We start from the raw sequence: 12,663 nt of genomic DNA on the forward strand, positions 1-12,663 counted from the left end.
GAGAACAATTAGATTAGACATTATAGAACAAAATATCAGTAAACTAGAAGGCATAGCAATAGAAATTATATAAAATGAAACAACAAAAAAATTTTTTTAATGAAAATACCATCACAGTGAGCTGAAGAACAACTTCAAATGGCTTAAAAGACACATAATTGGAGTATCCAAAGAAAAGAAAAGAAAATGGAGGGGAGAAAAACATTTGAATAAATTATGGCCAAAAGTTTTCCAAATTTGATAAAATCTATACAGCCACGGATCCAATAACAAACCCCAAGAACAAGAAATATAAAGAAAACCACAATCAAATTGCTCAAAACCAGTAATTAAGGAAAAAATTTAAAAGCAGCCAGAGAAAAGAAATGTTATATACAGAGCAAACATAAGGATGACAGCAGATTTCTCGCTGGAAATAATACAACCCAGAAGACAGCCAGAGTACAGACAGCAAAAGACAAAAACCTGTTGACCTAGAATTCTATACCTAGAGAAAATAGCCTTTAAAAATGCGGATAAAATAGTTTTTTTCAAACATGCAAAAGCTGAAAGAATTCATCACCTGCAGACCTACACTAAAAGAAAAATTAAATATTAGACAAAACAAAAATGACTCCAGGCAAAAATCTGCATCTACACAAAGCAATAAAAAACAATGGAAATAGTGACTACATAGGTAAATATGCAAGACTGCATTCTTAATATTCAAATTTCCTTAAAATATCATAGATACTTTTGTTTGTTTTAAACAAACAAAAAAAATGGAAAGAAAAAAGCAATGTTCCAAGTGAGTAAAAATCATGAAAACAATACGGATGATACTAGCAACAAGAATTGGGAGTGACCCAATTATCATTGACTAGAGCAACTGGTCTGTGTAAAAGAACAGTAAGAGGTACAGACAGAAAGGTAGGAAGGTACCGCACTATGGAAGACCTTGTCTTGAAGGCTTTATGAACTAATACTGTTTATGGCTTATTCATTAAGACATTAATATGAAGCAAGTGTTGTCAGTGTTTTCTTTCCTAAGATTAATTTCCCAGCAGAGTACAGGATGAATTAGAAGGTAGAAAGAGTAGGCAGGGTACCCAATAAAGATAGCCCAGGTATGGAAAAATATGGCCATAAATTACAATGGTACATTGGAAAGAATAAAAAAGTAGTTGAGGGAGACCTAATGGGAAAGACTTAGTGATTAATTGCATGGAGGGGTTGCGAAAGGAGGGAGTAGTAAGCACAGTCATATCTCCACTCTAACAATCTCTTCCTTCAAAAAGGGAAGCAATGAAAATGGTAACTACATAGGTAGGTAAATATGTAAGATTTCATAGAGTCAATCATTAAAACAGAAAAAAAGAAACTCTCTGATTATACTTGGTTTTACCAAGATTTTAGTCAATTACCTTTTTTTCTTAACCCATTCATTCTCTGTGTCTTTCCCTGTCCTATAGCATGTTTTGTAACAGAATGAAAAGCAAAAATGTACAGAAAAGCTGATGATGTAATGGCAATTTATAATGAAATACAAATGTAAGATCTAATTTCCACTGTATTAAATTCTACTGACAAAGGGTCAAATACGTGAAGAAAACACTTGCTACTAAATATAAAATCCTCCACTAATAACAAAAGACTGAACTTCAGCACTACCTCTTGATTCTCTTCAGCAATTTTAGTAACAAGAGAAAAACATCAATTTAAATGTATCAAAATAAAAGCATGAAAAATGTTTTCAAAAATTAGTCTTAAGGAAGAATAACAGTCACTAACACTTTACTTGACAGTCTGAGTCCCTGAAACACATGCTTTTTGTTAGCCATGCTTTATATATGTTTTTCAAAAGACATATGAATATACACGAATTCATAATTCCCTGCTAGATTTTATTAGGTACTTAAGTTCAAAAAGATGACTCAAATGCATATTTCATGAAGTACATGCAAAAACAGAAATATGAGAAAACATGGAGTGCAGAACATAAAAAGAAACATCACAGAACAAATAAATTCACAAGTCCTCATACACTAATTTCTGATATTTGTCAAGCATTAATGGTATTTGCATTTGTACAAGAACATCTAATAATTATACATAAGGAATAGAAATATGATGTGGGAATCACTTTAGTTGTGTAGCAAGAATGATAAAAAGAAGCAGATGAGAACGTGGTTTAGGCTTGGTAATGGCTAGATAAGAAGAACATTTTGTAACATCAGTCATTACTTTCAGCATGCCTGTTTCCCAAACAGACAGGATTCTGACCTTGTCAAAGGCCTGTGAGAATGGCACTGCATACTTACTGGGAATACAAATGTAAAGAAAGAGACGGTTGATCCCAGAAGCACATCAACAGCTCCACAGAAACCACCTAGGTCAGTGACCCACCTTTAATAAGTTCATAAGAGGGAAGCAAGAGGTTCACCTGGCTAAATCTTGTTGCTAGTGTTTGGGTAGTTTTTTAAGTATTTAGAGATGTGAAAGAATAATTTCCAGGGCTATCACTATTACATTGCTATTGCATATAAGAAAATGTCACAATAAAAGAACAGAAGATTCTAGAACTCTAGCTCTCTACATTTTGTATTGCTAGCTTTGACTGCATTTCAAAGCTAGCAAACTGAAAACACAAAGTACTCATTTGAAGGAAAAAAATGTTTAAACATGCTGCATAAACATATAAAGGAAAGACACTTCAAGTGTTTTAAGCTAGAAACATCAGTATAACTCAAAACAATAACTAGAAAATTGCCCAATATGCAAAACAAGGTTAATGTGGTACGGCTGCATTTGGAAAAATACATTCCCAAAACACTAACAAGAGGGATCAAGTATCTCCTCAGAGTTTAAATACATTTCATACATCAAACCCTGGCTGAATCTGATTTTTCTAGCTTCATTTTTTATTTATTTAATAAATAAATAAATTTAATAAATAAATAATGTCAATACCTCCAGGATGTACCTTACTGACTCCCTAGGGAACTTTTTATCACTAGCTACAGCATGAACAGCAAGGAGGAGAAAAACAATGTATGCCTCCTATTATGGTTGAAATTCAAAATAAATTCAGCTTCTCTACAGCATTTATCTTGAATGTCATATTGACTGATTGTTACCCAAATCTTCAGCATGTAATTTCAATATTACATGCTGTATTTTATCTAAATTGGGCTTAATTATACTAAACTGATTATAAAAATAACCTCTTCCAGTACCCCTACAGTTAGAGCCTATTTGTCATATCCTTCTAGAAAAATTACTAGAACAGTAACTTTGTCTATCAGTAAGGCCTCATTTGTAAATAATTTCATTTTATATTCTTCACGAATGTATTTATAGTATCTGAAATATTCAAGTGTTATCTATTTAAGCATCAGAAAAGTTCAGAAAAATGATACTTTCATCATATTTAATTTGAACAAGTCCTAGACAAGTTTACTATACATTTTTACTTAAAACATATCAGCTATTAATTTAATAGTTACAGGGTTTTTTGTTTTTTTTTTTTTTTTTAAGACAGAGTCTCTCTCTGTCTCCCAGGCTGGGGTGCAGTGGTGCAATCACAGCTCACTGTAGCCTCAACCTCCTGGTCTCAAGTGATTCTCTCACCTCAGCCACCTGAGTGGGTGGGACACAGGCATGTGCCACCACACCCAGCTAATATTTGTATTTTTTTTGTAGAGACGGAGTTTCGCCATGTTGCCCAGGCTGGTCTCAAACTCCTTGGCTCAAGCAATCCACTCCCCTCCACCTCCCAAAGTGCTAGGACTACAGGTGTGAGCCACCGCACCCAGTCTTAATATTGATAGTATCTTAATACAGTGTCTTACAAATGCCATTATTGCTATAAGAACTTTCTTCAATACTAATTCTCAAAAAATTATTTCTAAATGTAGATAAAGTCATATTCCCAAGTTCAACAAAGTAACAAGTTAAGCAGCATGCTTCTTTAATAACAGTAGTAGGAAATATATACACATGCATGTATACACACACACAAGCTTACAATTGCACACACATACACAAACATATAAACACACTTACATTCTGTTTACCACATGCCAAAGAAATATTATCTCATTTTATTCTTAAAGGATCTCAGAAATGCTTTAAGATAGAAAATATTATTACCCTAATTTTACAGATGAGGAAATTGAGGGACAAATATCCAGTCACTTGGAATAGCTCACAGTGCTAGCTAGGAGTCCATCCTAGCTAGTTCAGACTAAACAGTCTGACTCTAGAGCTAAAGACAAATTCCATATATTCAGTTTATGAAGTGGACCAAAAAAGAAAACACAAGACTGCTATTCAGCAGATAGGACATAACATAAAGACACACAAAAGAAAGATATAAAATTACATATGTAGTATGAAGGCAATTCTGTTTTTAAAAATGCCCAGAAAGAGATTAGAAAGACATATGCCAAAAATGTTAACATTTACCACTGAGCAATGAGATGTGGGCTCATCTTTCTTCTTTTCTGATACTTTTGTGCTTTTAAAACTTGACCAAAAGTATGAATCTCTTTTACAATGAGAGACAAGAGAAAGAAAGGTTACATGCAAAAAGCAAGGAAGTTTGACAGACTTCAAGAATGCTTCCTCTTGTCAAGATTGCCTATGTACTAGCAGTTAAAACGAAGACAATAAATAAAAGATTACTGAAGCTTATGGCTATTTATTCCCAAAACACTTCAGAGAACTCCCTTTTGCACAATAGTGCATGCAGAAATATGTATATAGTGTGATTTCAAAAAACACTATTTAAAACAAAGATGAAGAAAAGGAAAAAATCTAGTAGAAATATTAGTACAACTAAGAATCAAAAGAAAGACTTTAATAACTGATAGACGATTAGTGAAAATTGTAAAAGTAAAAAAGCAATGAGTTTCAAAAAGGCCTAAACTAATAAACATTTAGTTATATATTTACAAATTTCTGAGGGAAAACCACCGCAGTCTGTGTATAAACATTACATATCATTGTCTGTGCTTTTAAGCTAAGCATTACTTGTTCTACATTATACCCCCAATACATAAACTTTCTGAAACTCGAAATTTTAAATGTTCTCTCTAGAACTTGAAAACTTCATTTTAATTACCTCATACAAGTAACTGCCCAGCATTGCTTTTCTGCTGTTCAAAGGAAAAAGGGTTGTATCTTTTTCAGCATATGTGAACCTGAGATAAAAATGATTTCTTCTTCTTGTTCACAGTTTACTCGTGAATTATATAGAAAACATATATACTTTGTTGTCCTTATGTCTGTCCTCATCTGTATATTATCCTTAATTCCATGCTTTTAAATTAAGATTCGTGAAATATTCTACAAACATTTGGCATAGCAGAACAAAAAAGAGGCCACTTAAACAATTAGAAATAAAAGTAGCAACTATTTTACATTTCAAGGCTTTTTTCTTCATATAAAAGACATTTTCATTTCTAGAAAATGAAATATACCCATTTAATTTTCTATAGTATCTCTTCATACTCATTCTTACCAGTATCCATTTGCCAGACGTACACAGAACCATCTGAACACCCCACCACCAGGTAATCATCAGAAGGCCTCCATTTGATTACTTGAATAGGAAAAAGGTGACGAGATGCCAACATTATGCATTTTTTCTCTCGCAAACTTAGAAGTCCTACTGAGTGGTCACTGGCTACAGAGCAGATGCAGTGCTGTACTCTTGCCTGAAAAGAAGAATAAACCTCAATTGTATTTAAATTAAATTTACAATAAAATGGATCCTGTTTTCAATAACTTAAGGCAAAATTAATTATACATTTGCTGCCACTGAAAAACAACCACAATATTAGGTCATGTTGAAAAATGTGTTCCTTTATATTATACATAAAACCCAGATCAATCATCAAAATATTTTTATACTAAATTAATTCTAGATTAAAGATTGCAAAAGGTACATTGGAAAAACTGCTGTTCAAATTTAAAGATGACCTCACTACAATGATTGCTATATTGGAGCAGGCAAAGCTGAGAAAAAATTGATCTGTTATTAGGTGTTCTCTTTCCATGGTGTGAACTTTCCTTTGTTTGCTGCGGGAGCTGCTTTCTGCAGTGCTTCTTTCTGTCTGTGACTCTTTCATTTAGACCCACGCTCTTCCCTGCACCTTTGCTCAAAAACAATACCCTCACCGTCTCTGCCACGATCATTTCTTAGGAGTCATAGATATTCACATTATCTGTAGATATGCATCCCTGTTTCCTTCATGGTTTCTATCTATAATGTCAGCAGATGTATCACCTCAAGTAGCCACACAATAGCCAATTAAATGTTCTGCTGTGTATTTTCTGCTCACCTCTAGTTTTTGCCCTTCAACTCCTTTTTAGAACAAGATATAAATAATCAAAGATTTTCTCTGGTAAGAGAGAACTGAACCCATGACCTAAAAAATTAAAAATTAAAGTCTAGATTTCTGTAAAACAATTTATAAACAACTGAAAACTTAACTTTTCAGTGGCTTACTAGATTATGCTTTCAGGTCATACTGAGGGAAACCATATAAAAACAGCCATCTGAAACTCATTCTTGTACATATTGTGGCTATTTATCGAGGGGGAGGCCCACTGCACTATAAATATCCTCTTTCCCTTGTATGGGATCTAAAGAAAAAACACGTCAAACCTCACCCTGCTGGGGTTCTTCTAAGCAAACAGGCTGTTTTTAAACTAAAGATCAATATCTCAATATCTTTCCCAAATGGGACATGTTGATAGGTATTAGGTGAAAAAAAGGGAGGAAAGTGTGGTCAAATGTGCATGGGAAATACTGACAATGCTGAGGTTGGGTAGTAGCTGTTGTTTTTAACCACAGGACTTCCACTAACCTTTAAAATGCTGTGACTGTAATTGTCTCTTTAAGGGGATACAACATCATTCATCTCCAAAGTTGTTTGACCACAGCAATCTTATTAAGACCTAGTTTTAGATGAACACGCTTTGGAAACTCAGGACTGAATTTTCTATAACAGTGCTGGATCTTGGGCATAAGTGTCTGAATATGGTCTATCAATGGTCTCATTTGCTTTCTTCCCTTATATTCTCTTCACCATGATTTAGCTTTATTTTTATCGTATTAGATAATGTTTATTTTTGTAAACAACCTAAAATCAATGTTTGAATGAAGCTGCATAGTAATAAAACAAAAATAACAGTAATATTTAACTATTTACTTTATTCTTAAATTCAACTGTTTTATTTTTATTCTTTGTTAGCTTCATTTGTACTTTGTGTATTATAATTACACACTATAATCAGCATAACAGGTGTTTACTCATGTTAAAAGTTAAAAAAAAACTAAGTTCAGAGAAATGGTATTACAAACCTTTATTAAAATGTTATATAGAATTTTTTAAGCATTTTTTAAGCTTACTTATTTTCCTGATAAACATTCAATTGAAACATGAAATGTGATTCTTAATGTCTTAACAAAAGACATTAAATACTGACGGGTAGTTGATTCTGACACACACAAATTAGTTTTATAATTAACAAATCAAAACAAAATGGCAAGCTATAAAAATAGTTAAATTTGAGTATGTTAGAACAAAACTGGGTAAATTTATACACACACACACACACACACACACTGCTACGTATGTACGTTGCTAATTCAAAGCAACAGAGAGTTTAATACAATGGATGCTTTGCATTTCTACAGCTTATCATCAGTACTGACTTTGTCAAATATATCCATTATTCATTTTATAAAAAGGGTTGGTTGCTACATTAATGGTTAAATACAATATTCTATTTTACAACATTAATCTGCCAAAAAGTGGTCACTTTATTTATTGCCCTCATCGAAGAAACAGTTATCTTTTTCTATGGGTATAATTAACTTAAAGAATGATGCCTAAACAGTATTCCTTTTAATCTGTTCATATCCTTTCATCAGGCACTCATCAGTCACAGTATTCACACATCCAACACTACTGTTTTTATATATAATATTTAATAGAGCCTCTATGTTGCCCAGGCTAGTCTTGAACTCCTAGGCTCAAGCAATCCACCTGCCTCAGCCTCCCAAAGTGCTAGGACTACAGGCGTGAACCACCACGCCTGGCCACTGACTCTACTTTTGATTCTGCTAGTTAGACTCCCAAACTCTCCAGAATCTTCTTTATAAAGAGCTAATCCCTAATTAGTGCCACACATCTAACTGACCTACTTGCTAGTCCCCACGTCGAAAGTCATTTCATTCATGCTCACATACACTCTAGTCATTCCTTTTCAAAAAGTAGAGAAAATGAAGTATGAGTCAATATGAAGTTTTGCCAATATTCTCTACTATGTTAGGTGTTCCTAAAATTCTGCCCTACTGGAGATCTCAACATCTGAGGTGACACAAAGCTACTGACAACCACTGAGCTACGCATACTCTCTCTCTGTCAAAGATCTCCTTACCATAGTTTGTAATTTAGCAGAGCGAGGACTACAGCCATTAAGCAAAGAAAAAAGGTTTTCCCATTCTTATGAGAAACTTGACCTTCCGCATTATCAACCCCTCATGAGAAGTTTCCCTGTCAGAACTTTCACCCTCCCCACAGATACACAGGCAGATAATTTCAAAGATTTAAGAAAACGTAATCTATCTTCATAAGACTTAAAAACTCTACATTATTACTCTTATGAAGTAAAAATAAAGGACATACAAAATGAATATTAAATAAGAGCATAGGATCTGCTTTAAAAAGTAGATTATGAGATGTAATTTTCTGAAGGTTAAAAAAAAGAGCTTTAACTCCAAGATTCTAGCTTTCCATTTCTACATGATGCATTCTCCTCTGACACATATATTTAACTAAATATGTTTTAAAGAATACTTTTATTCCCCTTTCACATAGTGTAATAATGAAAATTTGCAAATAACAAGCTCAATCTACAAAAAACTGTTTGGTCCAGGCCGGGCACAGTGGCTCACACCTATAATACTAGCACTATGGGAGGTCGAGGGGGACGGATCACCTGAGGTCAAAAGTTCAAGACCAACCTGGCTAACATGGTGAAAGCCCGTCTCTACTATAAATACAAAACAGTAGCTGATGGGGAGGCTGAGGGAGGAGAATCACTTGAACCTGGGAGGCGGAAGTTGCACTGAACTGAGATCGAGCCATTGCACTCTAGCCTGGATGATGGAGTAAGACTCCACCTCAAAAAAAAAAAAAAAAAAAAGTTTAGTCCAAAGTAAAAATGATACACCATCTCTGTAAATGATAAGAGGTATCTAAAGAGTTAACTTTAGCTTTACTGTAATAAGAAAGACTGGAAATAGCCAAAATAATCAAGAATGAAAACAAAAAAAAATCAATATTACTAAGCCCAAGAAAGCATAGTTATTAGAGGTACTTAACTCACAAGAAAAGATGGTTCTGTGCTTTTTAAATATGGATTAAAATAAATCTAATTTTTCTTCTTTCAAAAAAATGCTAGTCCAACTCATATAAAGAAAACTGGCCTGAAGTGGAAATGACCCAATATAGGAAAACCTCATTAATTTTGATTTCACTAATTAATTCTGAGTTGATGGCTACCTTTGCAGCCTGTGTGAAAACAAATTAGTGGTATAAACAAAGCAAATGTCTAGCTTATTTAAGTGTAAAAGGAAAAAAGACTATTCAAGCAACATTTGATATTAATTTTAATTTAAACAATGAACAGAGTAAGAATAAATAATTCTCAGCTATCTTTTAAATAAAAGCACTTAAAAGTTCTGATAAAACACAGCTAACTGGGTTTCCTCTTATATGTCCTCAAAATTATTAAAGCACTTCTTAAAGAATACTTTATAACTCATATTTCTTCCTGATTTACACCCAGCTTCTTCACAAATGAGTTAAATTAGCACAATTCCTTTATTATTAAATTCTAGAGATCTGGGTTACTGAACACCTATTTCACCTGCAATGACTCATTCTATAATTTGATTAATTCCATTCCACTTCATCTTTTTCCATTTCAACCTCGAAAAGTCACCTAAACATGATTTAACACCAATGGCATTATAACAAGATAATGTATAAAACATTTAAACTGTGTAAGTAAAATAATAATACAACAACTAAAAAATGTGAACCTCTTCACTTTAAACTCATTTGAAAAATATTTATGCCTCAAATTATTCCTATTACACATGCATTAAATAATTTTGAAATGTGTTCCCAATAATTGTATATTTATAAATTGTATAAGTGTAATTCTGTGCAATATATCACCTAAATTGTAATAGATGCACAAATACATATATTTTAAAAGGATGACTCAAGGTTTAAATAAACAGATTTAAGAACAAACATTTCTCAAATGTCTCACTTAATGTGAGTAACTTCATATTACATTAGCCAATATCTCATGTCACAAAATAGATCCTTAGGAAGGTTTCCTTGTTAATGACAGTGGATGTAAATATAAATTTCACATAATTATAAATTTTTTGCTACCCTCCTGCCAGACTGATCAAATGATCATTAAAACTTGTAATATAGCTGATGCAGAGATTTTTCATTAGAAATATCTCCCATCCATATTTTCTCTATCCATTTTTTGATGGCTAGGTTTAGAACTATATAATATAATCTGCAAATCCCTTAAGCAAGCACATTTTAACTGGAAACAAACAGGGTGAAAGTAACTCTGGCACCCCACTTGAGGCTCACCCACTCTTGCCTGAGATGATGCGTGTCCCTCTGGCATGCAAAACAGGTGAGGCCACCAATGCCCCTCCTTCTAGTAAATGTTCATAAAGCTCAATTTCCTGAGATTAAAAAATAAGTAAGTAAAAGTTCTAAGATTTTCTTCTTATACCTCCATTGACCGTCTCACCTATTCTACTTCAGTAACCACTGCTATCAACTGACTTAAAGAATGTAAACATAAAATTCCACTTAAAAATTTGTATTGTTATGGAACAGAACTTATGTAGCACAGATGAAGTATTCTATCAACTCAGCTAGTATTTTACAGGTGAAAGCTATTCAAATTCGTGTTCCAAACACTGTACTAATTCTGCCCTAGATGCAATATGCACCAATGACATCAAATGCCAATTAAAAGTAAAGGCTAACAACAATCAACAGAATATTTAACCAAGTAAAAACTCTATTTTTATTTGATGAAAAAACAAGGAGAGGGGAGAAGATACTGGCCCAAAACAAGTATATTCTAAGGTGAATTATTATTTTTCCAACAATTATCATCCTAAGCCAAATAAAGGCTCATTGGATTTGCCAGTAAATAATCCTCACAGTACATTAGTGCTAAACAGCAGAATGCCACAAGCTATCATAGAATCTGATAGAGTCAGAACATACCACCTAGGTCACCCAGTCTGACCTTATGCATTTTACAAGACTTCATTTTAAACCATTCCCAGAAACCTCTTATGTAACCTGTTCCTAAGCATCTGCCATGAATTACAGAAATCAGAGACAGCTAGTTTATCCCATCCACTAGCTCTCTGGGGAGATGATTCCACTTTCCAATAGCTCCCAGTGTAAATAATACATATTCTTTATTTTCTACTTTTGCTAATTTGTTTTCTAAACTAAATTACTCTTTTTTCTTCGTATCATTTCAGGAGCAATGGTCTTATGTGCCCAAAACAATTTTTCTCTTTGCCTGAATAGTCACTAAACATATGAACATTCTATTGTCTTTCCTTTTAAACATGCCCATCATTAGACATGCTATAAATGACCAGCTTCTTTTGCTCATAAATCAATCCCACTATTCTCTTAATCATTATTTCTTGTACTTCCCAGAACTCTTGCTATGGAACATAAATGTGCAGTTAAGATGCATCATTTATCATGTTAAATATTCTACCTGAAGGAGAAAAAAGAGGCTATGAAATTAAATGTTAATTTCACTTCTACACTTTCACAAAACTAGACTTTTAGAAAAAAGCTTTAAAAATCCAAACTTCATTTAAAAAAAGAAAGTAGAGGACTGTTTATTTAATACATGTTTTAGAAAAAAGACGATATGGTCCAATCAAAACACTGATTAACAAACTAATTGGATAATTACGTGAAGAAGAAAACTTTTAGGGACTAGTTTTAATGTCTTCCTTTATTCACTGTATAAAAAAAAACACTGAAGAAATAGTGGGCTAATTAGAACTCTATAATTCTTCAACTGCTTCCTTATTAGTAAAATAGTAAAGAAATATGAAGGATTTAATACAAGATTAAGAAAATACTGCCTATCAAAGAAAAAAACATGTATTTAATAACATTGTGATAGCTTAGAGAGGAGCAGATATTTTTTATCCTTACATCACCCCACAATCATAAATACATTTCAGATATATTATTTTATGTTTGTTTTTAATTTAGCCATTGTTTCTCATCAAGTCTTATCACATTTCTGGGTGGGATAAGATTTCAAGCTTCAAAAAATGTGGAAGAAACTACAAATAAAAAAATAAATTTGATTACATAAAAACTGAAAATACATGTAGATTAAAAAATTCAATAGTAAATAATAAATTACAAATTCCAGCAACAACAGAAGCCACATAAGCTTAATATTTTAGTTAAGAACTCAAACACTAACAACCCTTGGAGAGGAAAAAAAAAAGCAAAGGACAAAAAGAAAAATGTCTTTAAAAAAAAAAACTAAAATCCTTTTAGAAAA

The 12,663-nt window shown here is 32.8% G+C and overlaps 1 protein-coding gene across 4 annotated transcripts in view; it reads right to left on the reverse strand.

Annotated features, from left to right (window-relative positions):
* Positions 1-12,663, reverse strand: part of WDR7 (WD repeat domain 7) — a 376,679-nt gene that overhangs the window by 307,023 nt on the left and 56,993 nt on the right. For all 4 annotated transcript variants that reach the window (XM_032152211.2, XM_032152210.2, XM_058438305.1 and 1 more), the window contains one exon: positions 5,504-5,699. In XM_032152211.2, coding sequence (XP_032008102.1) covers positions 5,504-5,699 — 196 coding nt within the window. The remainder of the gene's footprint in view (positions 1-5,503; positions 5,700-12,663) is intronic.

Source organism: Hylobates moloch, unplaced genomic scaffold (assembly GCF_009828535.3).
Source record: "Hylobates moloch isolate HMO894 unplaced genomic scaffold, HMol_V3 SCAFFOLD_5, whole genome shotgun sequence".
NCBI lineage: Eukaryota > Metazoa > Chordata > Mammalia > Primates > Hylobatidae > Hylobates > Hylobates moloch.